The sequence below is a fragment of the Empidonax traillii genome, unplaced genomic scaffold, assembly GCF_003031625.1.
Source record: "Empidonax traillii isolate 1590-97213 ecotype Southwest subspecies unplaced genomic scaffold, ASM303162v1 scaffold255:size705445, whole genome shotgun sequence".
In the NCBI taxonomy this organism is placed as follows: domain Eukaryota; kingdom Metazoa; phylum Chordata; class Aves; order Passeriformes; family Tyrannidae; genus Empidonax; species Empidonax traillii.
In genome coordinates this window covers 68,488-85,829 of record NW_020955448.1, presented here as the reverse complement: position 1 = coordinate 85,829, position 17,342 = coordinate 68,488, and the positions used below count along the sequence as shown (strand labels likewise).

At 47.4% G+C, this 17,342-nt stretch overlaps 1 protein-coding gene across 1 annotated transcript in view; it reads left to right on the top strand.

Annotated features, from left to right (window-relative positions):
- Nucleotides 1–17,342, top strand: part of FRAS1 (Fraser extracellular matrix complex subunit 1) — a 94,800-nt gene that overhangs the window by 9,915 nt on the left and 67,543 nt on the right. The window contains exon 3 of the mRNA XM_027889196.1: nucleotides 17,020–17,127. Within this exon, the coding sequence (XP_027744997.1) occupies nucleotides 17,020–17,127 (108 nt within the window). The remainder of the gene's footprint in view (nucleotides 1–17,019; nucleotides 17,128–17,342) is intronic.

Below are 17,342 nucleotides of genomic sequence, written 5' to 3'. Positions count from 1 at the left end.
TGGGGGGATGATAATTCCTCATCTGGCAGCTTCCCCGAGCAACCTCCTTGTTTGAATCAGCAGCAGTCCTATGTGAGAGGCGCGGTGAGGTCTCTGGGCTTAATATTTTTAGTGCATTCTGTGTGATGCCACAGCGTTTTTAACCTCTACTGAAGTCATTTCATGCTTCTGTAATTCATTGGGTTTTCAGTGTATTTATAGAGGCTGTTTTTTCACGCACTGCAGCAGAAGTGATGGGAGCATCTGGTTAAATCCATCACGTCTTGTACAACAACCTCTGAGCGGCTGTTTGATGAAATAGGGGAAAAATAACCTTGGTAATTGAGCCTTTCCCCCTTTAGATGATCACACCAGTATTTTGAAGGCTTTAGATATTTAGTATCATTAGAGTGCCATAAGTGTCACTGAAACCACATCAGTCAGCAGTGACATCTGAAACAACGGAGCCGCATTTCAGCTCACGCTCAGAGCCTCGGCTGTGGTGATGTGGAGGCAAGAAAGCTGCGATTTGCTGGGATTCATGTTTGGAAACCTCCGTGAGATGGTGTTGACAGCAGCATCTGTGCAGAGTGACAGAGCAGGGTTGTGTGAGGAGTGTTGGGCAGGTCACAAAAATGAGGAGTATCCTCCCTGCGCTGGCACGGAGAACGGATCTCGTGCTTAATCTTTCAGTCTCCGGGAGGTGATGCCCGAGTGATTGAGGTGGGGTTTGTAGACTTGGCAGTTTGCAGTGTTGCAGAGAAACCGGAGGTGAGGCCGGAGTCACTTATGGAAACACGATCAGCACATTGTTATGTGGGGAGCCTGCATTCCTTGAGTCCTGAGGTACTCTAAGTGCTGGAGCTGCTTTGATGTCAGTGGAGCCAGGCATTTTACCAGCTGGGCACTTGACCCTGGCACTGGAGCGGTCACTGAGCTCATTTAATACGTGAGGCAGGGCTGCAGACACTGGTTTTACCAGTTGGTGTTTTCCAGGGAGAGCATGGCTTTACCTTTAACTCCCCTTGCAAGAGATTTGGAGTAAACCCAGCTGCTGCTCTTGTCTCATTTTCTTACCTCATCTTGGTCCTCCACGTGGAGTTCTGGCTCCTGTAAACCGAACTCCTGCGTATGCAGAAAGAAATGATTTGGCACTGGATCTGTGTTTGCAGAGGAAGCTGGCTTTGGGCAATGTGTTGAAGCAGATGACATTCCCTTCCCTTCAGGCACCTCCATCCTTGGCTATCCCAGTTGGGAATGGCAGTTCCCTGTGTTACTCTTGTGCTTATTACCCATTTCTGTGGGCCAGGTTAGAGTGAGGGGTGGGGGTAAATGTTGGGACGTTTGTTTTTCAGGGTGTCTGAAGGCTGAGGTTAAGCCCAATGCAGCAGCACCCACACTGGTGTTGGATTGGCGGTGTTGGGGACTGTGTGTGGAGGGAGACTTGTGGGCTTTTGGTGTTCCCCCTCTGCCTTTTCTGGGACCATCCATGAACTACAGGAGCATGTTGGGGTGTGAGTTACCCCACACTCTGCATTAATGCTGGAGCAGTAGTTTCAGTGGCATTACTTTACCTAATCAAACGTGCTTATCCGTACCTCCCCAGGCACTTGGAGTGTTGGAAATCCATCCATGCTTTGCCTCTGGCTTCCCTGGGAACGGCTCCCGGCTGTGCTCTGTGTTCATGTCTCTGTTCCCTGGCAAGGCAGTTGCTGTGGCTGCTGAGAAGTCAAATGAGGTCCTTGACTGTGGTTTATTTTTTGCCTGGCTCAGTCACTTGGGTCTCTAGAAAGGTGATGATCCCTGTGTGCCTGAAGGAATTAGAAAATGGTGTTTTAGGATTCCAAAGAAAACTCCATCCCTCCCCTTCATTTCCCCTTTCTCCTAATCATCGTGTTATAGAACCTTCCAGAGGATTCTCTCATGAGCTTTTGGCCTCCTTGTATGCCAGCTGGTACTTTACTGACTATGTTGTCCATATGAAATGAAAGCAGTGCAGTGGGACTGGTGTGCTGGGGTCTTTTGCTATCCTGAACACAGAAAGTAAAAATTCATCAGTGACCAGGGCTTTATTTTCCACAGGGAAGTTCCTGGGATGTTTCCTTTCTCCCATTCTCTTTTTCCTATTTTCCATTTTCATGTGAGCATGTGTATGAATAAATAAAAGTTCCTGCAGGCATCGTCCTTTTTTACACTGCACTTTTAAACAGCTGTACTTACAGGAGCCTGTTCCCAGTTTTATCCGATTTTGTCACAGACTGAGGGAAGGAAAAGGCCTCTCCACTGTTACCTGTGGGAGAAGGCAGAGCACCAAAAGGCCACCTACCCTGGACCTTTGAAGTGTTAAAAGCAGGTGTGCACCTCCCGTGCCAAGCTTTTGTGGAAGTTCTGTGCACCCTTTAAAAGAGAACAACAACAACTTGGAAGCTGATCAAAACAGTGGTTGACTGTATTTCTGCGCCCTTAGGTTTCCTGGAGATTTATTTTCTGTCAGATGTTTTGCTGTTTAGTTTGTGCGCACCTAACCTGAAACGTGGGTGTCGGTAAACACAGTGTTCTGGGTGGTTCCTTTGGAATGGCATTAAAAAAAAAAAGTCAAACCAAACACTACAGAATTTATCAAACAAAGGAGTCCGTGCATTTTGCTTTCAAAGTATTGTATATTTCAAAGTTTTGGGTTCGGTTTTTAGCCCGGGTCTGATAACCCTGTTACCTCTGCTGTGGTTGTAGCTGAAGGTATTTGGGAGAGAAGCGAACACTTGTGCTGTGCCTTGGGTCTGTCATGGACACCCCCTCCCAGCAGGCGAGCAAAGTCCCTGCTCCTCTCCCAGCTCAACTGGCCTTTCTGCTCCCAGCTCTAGGTTATCTCTGTGACAATCACAGGCTGGCACTTGTTTGTACGGTGACTGAGGGGACCCTGAGCCCCTCTGGGTCTCCCAGACTCTGTAACAGAAGAGAGTCATTATTAGTAAAAGTTGCTGAGGGCAGAGATGCTTCATTTTGTTATCTCACTTTGAAAGTTTCTTTTTAACTCCATGGTGATTTCCTCAGAGCAGGACACACATTCCAGCCCGAGGGAGAGGAAATCTCATTTAAGTGAACACTCAACGGAGAGGTTCAGAAGCTCAGGGCTTGCTCCTCCTTGTTTGTGCCGGCCAAATTGGAGCACAAGAAATGCAAAGCTGGGTTTGCTTTGGAAAGCAGTGATTTATGGTCTGGAGTCAATAAACATGTTTGCACATGACTCCTTTGGGAATGCACAATAGTTTAGCTCGGAACCTACCGCAAAAGCACTCCTTCCTTCTTATCTTGCCCCAGAGGCCAGGGCCACTTGCCTGCTTTTGTTTCTGTTCCCAAAGAACTGGCTGCAGGCACAGATGGATTAGAGGAGGAGTGGTCAGGGTCTCCAGGCCTTCTGACCCAGGGGAAAAAAAAACCTTACATTTAAGTTTTTTTTTCCAAAAAACACCTCCATTAATATATATTTGCCTCTGAATACGGGATACAAACATCCTGGCTTTTATTGGAAGTAGTGTGGCAGCAGGACCAGGGCAGTGACTGTCCCCCTGTGCTCGGCACTGCTGAGGCAGCACCCCAAATCCTGGCGTCAGTTTTGGGCCCCTCCCTACAGGAAAGACATTGAGGGGCTGGAGTGTGTCCAGAGAAGGGAAGGGAGCTGGGAATGGGTCTGGAACATGAGTCCAGTGAGGAGCAGCTGAGGGAGCTGGGGGGGCTCAGCCTGGAGAAAAGGAGGCTTGGGGGGACCTTGTTGCTCCCTACAACTCCCTGACAGGAGGGGCGAGCCGGGGGGGATCATCGGTCCCTTCTCGCAGGGAACAAGTGGAAGAATTTAAAAGCTGTGTAGATGTGGCACTTGGGGACATTGTTTATTAGTGCTGGGAGAATGGTTGGACTCGATGATCCTAGAGGGTCTTTCCCAACCTGAAGGATTCTGAGATTCTGTAAAACCCTTTGGGTGCTCCTGGTGTGTTATCGCCGGGGTGGTAAGGGGTGATCTAGTTCCCAATGTTAGGGGTTTGGGTTCAGGAGGAACAGTGTTACATTAGCTGGGTGTTTGGCTTTGCTGTGACAGCCGTGGGAATGTTAATCTGATGTTTCGCTGTTCATTTGGTGGAGGGATGCGGGAGGATGCACAAGGATGGAGGGATCCAGGAGAGAGTCATGATTCCTCATTACTAAAGACTTGAGCTCTCTCTGCATCAGTTCTCTAATGGAAAGTTAAGGGGTAATCTGTAGAAGGCTGCAGAGGGAACAGAAATTATTATAAATAAACCCGTTCTGTCCATAAGAAAATGGAGTAGCCAGAAAATGAAACCTAGATAAATCCAGCTTAGGAACTAGGTAGACTTTTACTGTGAAGATAGGAAATCATTGGAACAATTTCCCGAGGTGTGCTATGAATTATTCTGTATCACTAGATATCTTTAAATCATGGTTGGTCTTTTCCCCCCCTGAAACTTATACTTACCTGAAATTGCAGCTTTGGGATCAGAATCAGGAATTCATTTATTTATTCAGCACAGGCCTCCTTAAGGGCAGGCTGGGTTTTGGTGTGGAATCTGTGGAAGCACAGTGGGGCAGGATTTGTCTCCCCTGCTTTTTCATGTCATGCTGAAGGGGAGGCTGAGGTAATTCTGTCAATATGCACAGAAATGGCCAATTCATTTGTGTGCAGCTTTATATCTTGCTCTGGGAAAAGGGATGGGAAAGGAAAAAAGGAAAAAAGGAAAGGATTCCCAGTAACGTCCAGCTAATTTACACCCTTTCCCTGTGGGTCTTGTTCTCCACCAACTGGGGTGAGTGGCCAAATGAATGCAGAGGGGTTGTGAGGCATAAAACTGATGGGAAATCAGAATTATGGAGGTCATAAGCTTGTAGCACATTAGAAACCCAGCTTGCAGGAACAAGCTGTGCAGCACTGTGGCTCCTGGGAGGATTAATTACAGATGGGGCTGTGGCAGCTAAATCAAGTGCCTCTAATGTTGTGTAAACTTCATTAAACAAATGCTGTAGCAGGGCTGTAATCTATGAGAGATGGGATAGGATGATGGGGGTAGAAAAGGAAAATACTCAGTAGGAAGTTCAAAAAAAATCTTCAGTGTCTAAATCCACTGAAGCAATTTCTTCAACCTCTCATGCTTTAATGGTAGAATTTTAAACCACAAACTTTCAAACTTATTATCTGGTAAAGCCCTGGTAGCCCGAATTAATGACAACTTTCTGCTAATGTCTGCTAAATTCCTCTTTGTCAGCAATTCCTGGTATATCTGATGTGCTAAATCCTTCCTGATATTCTGGCACCACGTGTGTTTGATCATTTCTTTTCCACTTGTGGAAACCGGAGAGGAAGGAACACAGACAATCAACTAGATTGTGGCCGCTGTGGTTGCTCATGGTGCATGGTGCGTGATTCTGACTTTGGCTGCAGGTTCTGCTTTTAATCTAAAAGTTAAGCGCTTCTGTAGGTTGATACCAGAAGTGATGTTACCTAACTTAAAGAAAAGCCCAAGAAGTGCAAGTTCACACAGCTGTCACCGGTCATGGGAGGGTGTCATTTCACCTCTCGCCGAGTCAGATCGTAGGTCCCCGTGTGCTGCTGCAGGAAGGGGTGCTCCTGTTTTCCCCTGCAGGAAGGGGTGCTCATGTTTTCCCCTGCCTCCCCCAGAGGCAGAAGGCTGAATCAGGGAAAAGAGACTAATTCTCTGCTGATTGAGCAAGTTAAATGTGCTCAGCAGAGAGTCCCGTGAGTGGCAGCGCTGAGGCTGGGAATCAGGGCTCTGAGGAGGACGGGTCCGGGGGGAGAGTTCACACCAGAGGCCACAGTGGGATTAATTCATCTGCAACTTTGCAATTTCACCCTGAGCAACTCAATTACTGATGTAGGGAGGAACTGAAAGGCCAATTAAATGAACTAAGCTTTTACTTTCCAGACAGGGAGAATTAAGCGGGGAGGAAAAGCCAAGTGTCTGCTTTGAAGCACTTCTTAGTGGCCAGTGAAACAACTTATGTGCTCGTTTAGTTCAGTTTGGGATTGGAAAGCTGAGATTGTGTTAAACATTTCTGACAACAGATACTCACAGTGTATCCCCTTACCTGGTGGAGAGATTGTCCTTAATGAAGCTACAGGAGATCCAATACCCAAGGGAGATCAGGAGGCTGAAGCTGGCTGTGGATTTAGTGGTTTGATTCTTTCCCTGCCTCTTTTAGCTGTACAGTGGCTCCCCAAACCTTGTGAAGAGCCATCTTAATAGAGTGTTTCTGGAGAGCAGCACTGAACAATCTGATGCATAAATTTAAACTCGGGAGCTTGACTTTACTTACCTCTTTTGGAAAAAGTATGTTTTGAGGGGAAGTGCTGGAGTTTTTAGGACTTGTCATGAAATGCTGCAAAGTTCCTTTCTGTATTCCTTTCAAAGCTGTTCCCCTAAAGGCAATCCTTAGTCCTGCTCTGTAAGTGCTTCTGTAAGTGCTGGGTGAGACAGGCAGGCACGTAACGTGTTTCTGCAGCTCAGAAGGGAACATAAAGGCCTATAAAATCCTATCCCCCTGTGCTCTGTATTCAGTTGACAATCCCGGTGGAAAGGTTTACAGGTGACGTGCTCAAAGCCACTTTGCAGTCATGGCAGAGCTGAAAAGCCATCTCCCGTAGCTCCTGGTCCGTCCTGCAGCCTTCGCACTCATCGCCTTGAACTTTTCCACCCAGGCTTTTTATGGCTGTGTCGTCACGGTGCCTGCGTGCACAAAATGATGAATTGGTTTGGGGCTCCTTTCCTGAGAGAAGGAGGGATTTTACCTTCCTCCTGCCTCTCTTGCAGGCCTTTCTGTAGGTCTGCAAAGCCCTCTAAATAAAATTACCGAGGCTGAAAAACAAATCCTTTGTTTGCCTGTGCAGGAGGTAATTATGGTTTAACTATTACCCCTTCCCTATAACCACTGCATGGATTCTATGGGAGGGTTTCCAAAAAGGCTCGTGGCAGGACAGCCAGGTGCTTTGGAGTCAGGTCTTTTTTGTATTGCTTTAAGGCTAAATTAGGTTTTCTGGCCTTCTGGGTAAACCTTATCCTAATTTGCATCCCTTTTACCTGCCTTGGACTATGGGAAGCTCCAAAATGTCTCTAATTAGGGAGAGCATTGAAATGTAAAGCAATTAAAAAGGGGTTGTTTCTGATGAGGTTTTGACAGCAGCGCTTGTGCAGGGAGTGTGATCTTCAAGGAGGAGGGAAGTGTGTGTGTTCCTCCATCCTCCAGGGATGGAATAACTGGAAGGGTTTGACGGATCCAGTTAAGCCACTGGAACACAATTTGCTGCTTTGGGCAGCGCTGAAATCGCTGTTGGCTCCGTGTTAGTTTGTCCCGGCTCTGTGTGGCTTGGCGCGATGCTTTTAATTGCAGGTTCCTACGAGTAAGTGGCTGGTAGATAGCATGTAAAAGAATTAAATCCTAATGGCCTGACCAGATGATACAAAGGCCCGCGACAGCTGGATGGATGGTAATGGCTCCCTCAGTCACTGGAGGTGTAAACAGGCTCTTCACACACCATTTTCCCGGCAACTGGGCTTTAACTCCGCTCGTAATTGAAGGATTGCTTGCCCTGAATTTAACCAGACAGGGAAGCAGCAAGGAGAGAAAAACGGGAGAGAGGGAGCCTGTGCCGGCTCATGTGTCTGTAAAATGCTGAACACACACAGATCAAGTCATTGAGACAAGCCAAATGTTTATCCAAGGGCATTTCCAGTGCCCCCATCCTTAGTGGGACTGAAGTTCATCTTGCCTGGGGGAGCGGATGAAACAGAGGATTGTAGACCAGAGCCTTGCTTTATTTTGTTTATCTTGGGGGGGATCAAAGCAGGGCAAGGTGCAGCTTTGCTGCGGGGTCAGGCGTGGGGTTTGTTAAGTGCAGGGTTTGGTTTGGATTCATTAGCTGGACTCAGGGGGAGGAGAGCTTGCCTGGGTGATTCCTTGCAGGAATGATTGTTTTGCTGGGAGAAGGAGGAAACCTAACAGTGCAGCAAAGGGTTCCGCAGGTTTGACTGCTCCTCTCTGTCCAATAAAAGTGATTTGTGGACATCAAGGAACATCCTCTCTAAGATTTCGCTGGGTTTTGTCTGTTTGGCTGAAATTGCCACCTCTCTCCTGGTGTGGTTTGGACATGCGAGGGTGCAGGGGTAGAGCTGCCACTACCAGCTCGTTATGGGATGGGCACCAAACAGGAATGATCATCATTCTTTGCCAACTTGCTGAAACAGAAGTGGAAAACTCTGTTTTCTACCCGTTTTTAAGAGGTTCCCTGCTGTCTGCTGTCTTGGAGTTTGTGCAATTTGCCGTTACTTCGGGGCAGTGGACGAAGTATGAGTACTGTGTGTGACAGGCTGCTCCTCCTAGGACTTCCATCCTCCATAAATCACTTCACTTATGCCTCTCTTTAAAATTTAAATGACATCTGGAAGGAAGGGACTTGCCAGACCCATCCATCTGAAATATTCAGGTTGTTTTACATTACATTGGCATTGCTCAGATCCAGATCTCAGCTCTTGGGATGGGGCGTGTGACCAGCTAAAAATGAGGGCACAGTGTCCACGGGAGACATTTTGGAGAGAAAATGTGATATTATTTTTTCCCCTAAGCATGTATGAGCTTTAGATTTTCTGCTGGTGTCACACTGGCTGCTGTGACTCTTCACTGGGAGCAATAGCTACTTGCAGTCCTTGGGTTTTGGGGTCAGCAAGACTGACAGGATTGGGTCTGCTTTACATTCTGATTCATGGAGAAATTGTACCTTGTCCAAAATGACTTTCCTTTGAACAGCTGGGTTTTGGAAACAAATGTTTCCATGAGGCAAAGTGGTTCACTGGTGCACTTCACCCTGTTTTTGCTCTGAGCAAGGCAGCGCTAAAGTGTCATCTCCTTTCAGAGTGTCCTTAAGAATTTAAATAATGAAAGATAAGGAGGTTTTGTAATCTAGCTTTGTAATCTGTATTCCAGTAATGAGGTGGCACCACAATGGCCAAATCTGGATTTTCCTTTTGTCACGGTGTGACTTCCCAAAGCTGGTAAAGTTTGGAAAAGCGACAGCAAGTAGCAGAGCCCAAACCGAGTGGGAAAGGGTAAATGATGTCAGGTAGGCTGAATATTAAGATTTTAATGCATGGTGGCGAAAAGAAATGTCAGGGAGAAGAAAGAAGAGGTGACAGGAAAATATGTAGGCTGCTTCCCTGCCCTCTGTTTAAAACATTTAGAAATAACTTCTGCCTGCTACAAAAGTTTTACTGGGGTAGATAATCCTCTTCCCAGAGAAGAGTCTCTTGTTTTATAAACCTCTCTTTTCCCAGTGAAAATTGTGGGACGGGGAGGGGTGGGACACGATACAACTTGTGCATGTAGCTCGTGGGCACATCAGTCTTGGTATATCACGTCTGCAGACAGGGAGTGGTGCCCAGGTTAATCATACAGGGAAAGGTAGGAAAAAAACTCCATGTATCGGCTTGTCTTGCAGCCAAGTGTGCTCCGAGCTGGGCTCCAGAATTCTGTCTCTCCCTGTTCCTCGTCAGGGGATGGGAAATATCTGCAGATTAATAAGGGGATAAGAAGCAATTTTTTATCCCTTGGTACTCCCTCATTTCCAAGAACAGTGTGTCTTGGCTGTCTCAATATCTCAGCCCGTGGGGGCTGGTGTGGGCTGGGGAATTTGGGATTTCCCTGGAGCAATGCTTTGCAGGGAGAGCCCTGGCTTTCTCCAGCCTTTCATCAGGCATCTTTCATCACCCTTTCAAGGTGGGGGGGAACTGGAGAATGTTTAGTGTGCTGTGTTACAAAGAGTTCGAGGTTTGCTGTCCTCTGTGTTCCTGAGAGCCTCTCCTCGCTCTGCAGCTCCCTGGTGCGTGTTTGGAGGGGAGGATGCTGGGTGGCTGCAGTTCCCACTGGGTCTCTCCCAGGCTGCTGAAAAACAAACTGTCTCAGCAGGACCGCACGTTGTGGCAGTGTCTGTGCCGAGCCTGAGACAACATCGCCCGTGGGCCTGAGCAGGGAACGCTGGGCACAGGCTGAAGGCTGGCATTCGGGGTGTGCTCTCCCCTGGCTTGCTGCAGTGCCTCATCCAGGGGCTCCTGAGCCAGGCAGTGACATTTGTCTCCCTGCAGGCAGGAGAAGGGGGGAGCCTGGCTGCCAGCTTCTCTCTGCTGACCCACATCACTTTCCTTCCTTCTTTTGAAGAGAAAAGTAACTAAAGGTGCAGAGAAGAATGTGGCCTCTGGAGGTCAAATCAAGTGATGGATGCAGGTGTTTGGAAAACCCATCCATCCATCCAGTGTTGTGTGTAGAGCTCTGGGAAGTGTGCCAGTGCAGAGGAGGGAAAGAGCAGTGCAGGAAAGAAAGGGGATTCTGTAGTCTTGCATCTCCCAGCTCAGCTTTTTCCTTTGCTGGGAGGGAAAAAAAGGGAAAGGAGAGGAAGGAAAAATACAATAGAATATTTTTCTAAATCCCCTCCCCTTTTCTATTATCGAGCTGAGCTTTATTTAATATACATGCTGCTGATTTTAAAAACGTGGAGAGAAATAAGTAGAGAAATGTGAAAATATTAGAAGCACCAAGGCCTTGGTGCTGGGAATTCCCATCTCCCAGATCTTCAGGAGAGATGGTTGCACTGACACAAGGCTTGTGATATGAGCTGCTCAAAGGTACTTGTAGTTCTGGGAATGTTCCTTGGTGCTTTGCTGCTGTGTTCTTAGGAAATGGGGGAACTTCTCCCTGTCCATCCTGGACTTTTCATTCCTATCCCATTCAGTAGAGAGGACACTTCCCTCAAAAGATTATTTCATTTTCCCTAAGCCTCTTCATTCTGCAGAGAAGCTGGGCATCACTCAGCATACAGGCAACCCCCAACTGTGGAATTCTTCTCAAAGTAGATGCAGATGAAGGAAAACTAAAAGCCTCCTCAGAGTCCTGCAGGAACCCAGCCTTAAAAGCAGTGTGAGGTGTTTCTTAAGCCCGGTAAAAACTGCCTGGGCAAAATCTTGGAAAACGGGATTTCCTTCTTGGAGGGGAATAATATTAATTAAAAATACCTGGGCTGTGTACCAGTCAGTCTGTTTCCTATCTTCTCCAAGAAGATTGCAGGGAAGAGTTCCACGGTATCACGGTGTGATTATTAAATTCGTAATGAGGCAGCAATTATTTCTAACCAAGCGTGAAGCGGCATGACAGGAATTAGCTCACACCATGTCGGGGAGCAAACTCCAGCTTGGCAAATACCCACAGCAGCACGGAGAGGGATGTGATGAAAGCTCTGTGTTCCTCCTGTCACTCAGTGAGTGAAGACACTGATGCCTGAGGCTCTGTACACCCCAGAGACGTGCTTTGAAAAACACACCAACAGCCACTCGCTGAAGCTTTTTAGGGAAGCAGAATTAAAATGGTTAACAAAAGCACATTCTCAGGTGTTGTTTGCAGGAACATTCAGCCCGTTCTCGCTGCATGAGGATGGAGGGAAGATGCATTTGCTTCCCCAGCCACAACTTAAGGGGTGCATATGCTTTGCCTCTGCTAAATATTTCATGGAGCAGCTTGTGTAGATGGAGTGAAGGAGCCAAGTGCTTTGATATAAAACTGTCCCCTTTTTTAAACGATGAGCATTGGAGAGATTTAAGAAGCACCCAGTCTGTTTTCAAGAGTCTAAATAAGCGTTTATGCATGTGCTCTCTCTTACCCTTCCTTCTCCAGTCCCCATTATGGGCTTGCCATAGAAGCTGTTCCCAAGCTTTTACTGCAGATTTATTCCCAGCAAGATGTTAAGTACTGAGAAGGGGGTGAGAGAGAGAAATTCCAGAGCAGGAGCTGCAGAGGTTATGGTAATCTCCGTCCCTCAGCTTGCTTCTCTTGTGGACACTCCAGTTTTGTAAAACTGTTTTTTGTTATAGGAGAAAACCTGTAACAAAGGGAGCACATTGGAGAGGTGGGCAAAGTACGGATTGGGGTTCAACTCCTGACATCTCCCTGCCTTTGTTGTGGAAACCAGAGGCGCTTGAAAGACAGGAAATGAAGGCAGTCTGGAAAATTCCTTATTCTGCAGGCTTTTCCTCATTATTTCTGTTCAGTTATATAGTCTTTGTTCACCAAGATTAATGACTGTGCAGGGATCCCCTTTCCCTTTTTAGGGAAAGAGAGAACCAGTTTATTATTAATCTGCTGCACAGGGAGCTGAGATGGAAGATAAGGACACAAAGGGTTGTATTTTCTGGGAGCTGTATGGGAGATTACTGCGCTTGGATCCACAGTGACAATGGTAGGATTTGGGGTGTGTAGTTCCTTGCTTTGAAAGGAGAGCTCCTAAATATCCAGCTGGAATTGGAGATACCTGGATATTTGCTGAAGTGGCTTGCAGAATTGCTCTAGAGTGGATTGCTGCCTTCAAGAAGTAGACTAAAAGTTAGGTTTCACCCCGTGCAGTGTTTCTGAGGGCTTGTGACTGCTACTGAAGGGTATTCCCTTTCCCTGCTGACTCAGCTGGCTGAGCTGCAATGATTTTCGTGGTCTCGTGGGGGGTTTTGTTAGAAAGGGGATAAAAGTTTGGTACCCATTCAGGTTTTGATATCCATTCACAAGTCATTTTGGGGGAGATGTTTGAATTTTGCCGCGTGGCACGTTAGGAAATACTTTAGTAAAGGGAGAATATTGAATAAAGAGGGAAAAACCAGCAGGAGGACCCCAAAGGTTTTTTTTCTGGGATAAAGTTTACAGTAGCATCTAAGTATTTGAAGAATAGATTGGAAAATCATAGCTTTCTCACCCCTGTGATAGCTTAGGACCTCTGGGGAATGTTATTTTTAGACTCCTGGTTTTTACAAGGCTGGTGCAACTGGTGGAAGATTTGACAATTAAGAAGTGTAGAAAATCAGCAGAGTAGCGAACCATGAAAACAGTACCTTGTTTTAATTTGTGTAACTTTTTAATCCCTTGGTTGGAAGATGGAGAAAACCAGCTCCCAGTTCCTGTTCCTGGGTTGTTAATTGAGCCCCACACTCTGCCTGAACTGCTCAGTTCTCTCCTAGGAGTGTAGGGCTAAAGCTGTTTCCACTGAGAGGAGCTGAATTTCTCATTTGCAAGCCTGAGTCGTTCCTGTGTTGTTCTGCTTGGGGCCTGCTGGAATAAGCCCATTAAAAGCCCATTGTCACGAGTTTCTATTATATGCCAGCAAAAATCAGATCTTCAAACATCCTCGGCCGGGGAACAGCTCCCCATTGGCAGACATAAAACATCCAACCCAAACCCGAACGGACACGAGGAGCCCTTTATGTGGCTCTGAATTGCTTTCACCTCTTCACTGCTCCATTAATGGGTGTCCCCACAGACCCTGAGCGCTCTCCCGGCTTCCCTCCGGTTCGGGATTACCCTGCCGATTGCCTGCTTTTGTCAGGTAATTGGAGTGGAAATGAGAAACGTGAGCGGGGCTGCGGCGCTGCCAAGGCTCCTCTCTTGGCAGCCGCTGGGTGATGCTGGTAATTGTTACCAAAAGTGTAATTGCTCGGGGCTCTGCCTGCCATTTCAACGGAGCAGCCTGGCACGCAATCCCTGCCTTTCCTCACCCCCATCCCTGCCTTTCCTCGGTTGTCTCGGGCGCAGGATGACCTGGGAGGTAAGTGTGACCTGGTGCTCTCCTGGGACCTCCCCAGTCCCCAGAGCAGAGTGCCACCCTCACACAGCAGAGCAGCCCCTTGGACAGTTAACCACAGAATCCCAGAATAGTTGGGCTTGGAAGGGAGCTCTGAGATCACCCATCCCCTGCCAAGACAGGGTCACCCGGAGCAGGTGACACAGGGACACATCCAGGTGAGTTTGAAAGGTCTCCATGCCCACCCTGGGCAGCTGTTCCTGTGCTCTGCCACCCTCATGGAAAGAAGTTCTTCCTCATGTTGAGGTGGAATTTCTTGTGTTTTAGTTTATGACCATTGCTCCTCATCCTGTCTCTGGGCACCACCAAGCACTCTGGCACTCAGTGACATTTTAGGGACTGAGTGGATATTTTCAGGGAGCTGGAAAGGGGACACAAAGCAGCTGTTGTATGCTTCTTATTTCCCCAGTCACCGCACCAGAATAGCACACAGACTGTTATCTGGCGTGGTGAGACCCCACGTTAAGCAGCATCTGATTAAATTACTGAGGCGTTTTGCATATTAATAGCAGACTCTGATTATTTTTGATTTGTTGGGTGGGTTTCTTTTTTTTTTTTTTTTTTTTTTTTTTTTTTTTTTTTTTTTTTTTTTTTTTTTTTTTTTTTTTTTTTTGCTGAGGTAGAGGAGGAACAGGTGCAGCTGTCTGAAGTTATGAGAGCCAGTGAAGATTTAGGTGTTTGTGTGCTCTGGTTAATATGACAGCGTGACAGCAGCCAAACACGAGCTCTCACAGCTGCTCTGGGCTCCCTCTGTGCCAGGTCTGCTCTTTGTCTCTTTAGCTTATTCTTTGCTTCAACTCTCCTTTGCTTTTACTGCTGGTTGTGCTCTTGCCTCCTTTTCATATTATTTTCTCAATGTGCAGCTCTCCTGCAGTTTTCTAAATCCTGATTTTGGTGTTTTAATATTCAGCCAAATTAGGTATCATTTCTTCTTTTGATGTAGGAAAATTCAAGGAATTAATAAATTATAATGGCACTACTTGGCTCTTAAGGAGTGCTTTCTGTCTTCAAAGTGCACAGTATTTCATTATTTATACTGTTAATTATATTAGTACTTGTAAGGAAAAAGCCCCTTAAATTGTTATTGGTAAAAATACACTTTCGACGGGATCATAATTCAGTGCTTAAATGGCAGCAGATAATTTGTCCACTGAGGGGTACAGGGCCTTGGAGAAGATGCCAGGTGGATTTCCAGCAGTTCTTTAAGTGTCTACTGAAAAGTCTTGCTTCATGTTTAAAACAGTCTTACCTGGGAGCTTTTTAAAGCATCCTTGTAAGTGCTGGGTGAGGACTAAGAAAGCCTCACAACATGCAGGACAGGTGAGTGGGATCTGGACTTTCCAAACTGGAGTTTAGGTCTGTTGCAAGGAATCTTGAGGTAAATGTTGAACTGTCCAGAAACCTGGACACTGAGACCCAAGAACTGTGGGGGAGACTCTCATATCCCAAAAAAATCAGGTAGTAGCTTCCTGACTATTAACTGGATTCTGATTTTTTAAAACTCTGCAGAGCAGTGTCAGTTTTGAGCTGGTACCTGGCAAAGGGAGTTCAGTGACGTGTGTAAATGCTTCCAAGTGACTACCACATGGATTTAAAAGCAGGTGATCTGAGCCCGCAGGGAGAAGACCAAAGAGAGGGTTTTCTTACCAGGAACCTGAGCATTTAACTCTCAAAATGTGGGTAAGGATGGCTGTGTGCTCACCTTGTGCCAGGTGAGTCCTTTGGCCGTTATCCCACTGTGGAAATTATTTTGGGGTTTATTTTTTAATAAGTGAGACTGGCCACGGGTGAAGGTTTAGGAGAGCCAAGAGATGAGGCACTAAATCTGCCCTTTCCCTTCCCACTCCTGGTTCCCCTGCAGGGAGCTGCCAGTTTTGAAACACAGGCTGCTGCTAAAGCCAGCAGGATGAGTTAACTCCGGTGTGTGTTTTAGCTAAAGCTTGGCACACACATAACTTAACCTTAATTTCTTCTCTAACTGCACCGTAAATCTGCTGGCAGAGGTTTGTGTTCTGCAGCCCTGTGTAAGCAAGAGGAGAGCCAGCTGTGTTCCGGGGCAGGAATTACCATCCCTCTTTGTCCTGTTGGTGTCCTGTCCCAAAGGGCTGGACCCTGTCCAAGGTCAGTGTTGCTCCCATCATTCCCTTAACAGGGAATCCCCCTGAATTTCTGATGCTGCAGCGTGTTTGTAGCCTCTGCACGACCTTCACGGGAGGAAGGAGCACAGCTTGAGGGGGAAGAAGTGCTTTTGTAGAGCTGGGAAGAGACACAAGGATTTTTGAGCAATATTTCCAGAGTTCTCAGTGTTTGCAGACTTTTACTCTTGATCCAGCACCTGGCGGCTTCTGTGGAAGTGCCTGAGCAAGTGGCCAGGTCTTTCAGGATTTTTTTCTCTCATTAAGCAACGTTAATGGGCCTTTAAGGCGCATTTCAGTATTTTATCATTATGCTTAACAGTTTTAGTGGTTGGCTCTAAAAGTGCTCATAGTAGTCCACTGTTAATCACCTTCCCATGTCTTAATTTGCCTAAGTCGTGCTTTACGCTGTGGGTAAATTGACTTACTGGAGTAAATCACGGAACGTACATCATGGGAATGAGTAGCAATGTCTGGCCTACGTGCAAATCCGTTAAAAGCGAGGCTCAGTGGCTCAGATAGGGGCTGTCAGTGTGGTGTGAGTTTAGCCCAGCGTGCACACAGGGATTGTCTGATGGAAAAGAGTTTTTCGGATGAGAAAGTGATCTTCCTCTTCCCGTTTTCTTTTGATGGCAGCGTGGGATCATGACCTCAGCATGGAGGGAATGGGAAAGGGTCAGGCACGGGTGGTGAAAACCCCTGTGAATTAGCTGTGGGTGTTCCAGCTGGGTGCACTGATCAAGTGGTGGTGACAGCTATCTCCACATCTGTTGGACTGTCTGCTTGGCCCGAGTGTCCTTGAGGGTGTTTTGGAATAAAAGTGCCCCGGTCGGGCCTGTTCCTCCCTGGCCACGTGTCCGGGAGTGGGCTCCTCTGCCTCAGCACAACCTGTGTCCACGCAGGAGCTGCAGCCCAGAGACTCTGAACTCCATTACAGAGAAGTTTCCCAGAGATGCTCTGATCCCCTGGAGGTTGCAGGAGGTTGTGTCCTATGGACTGGCTTGCCATCGGAGCAGATTATTTGCCGGGCACGGCCTTGTCTTTCAGCTGCGTGTTTGAGGTTGTGAACGGTGCCAAAGTTGGGCCTGACAAGGCTGTGGGAGGGAGGGCTGCTCTGTTCCACTCTGTTTGCATCGAGCTATTTGAGCCCTTTGCTGCTGTGTGAAGCAGCACAGGCCTTGTGCTGTGTGGGTCTCACTCGCAGCTCTTGCCTGTTTGCAGAATAACACGGTGTGGAAGCCGGATTCCTGCCAGGACTGCCGCTGCCGGAGCAGCGTTGTCACCTGTGAGCCCACGGTGTGCAAGCCCCCTCAGTGTGACTTCCAGAAGGTAAGGGAGGACTGCAACAAGTGCGTGTGGCTACCCGAGGTCAGGCACAGGCTCTGTGCCCTTTCACTCCTTATCGGTACAAGAAACACTTGGTGTGGGAAGCCTTTGTCTCCTTCACCGCTCTCCAGCCGGAGGCCTGGTGTTGGAGCAGATTGATCCCAGAGCAAGCCCCTGAATTGGGTTCAAACCTCCCAGCAGGAGCCCAGCATCCAGTC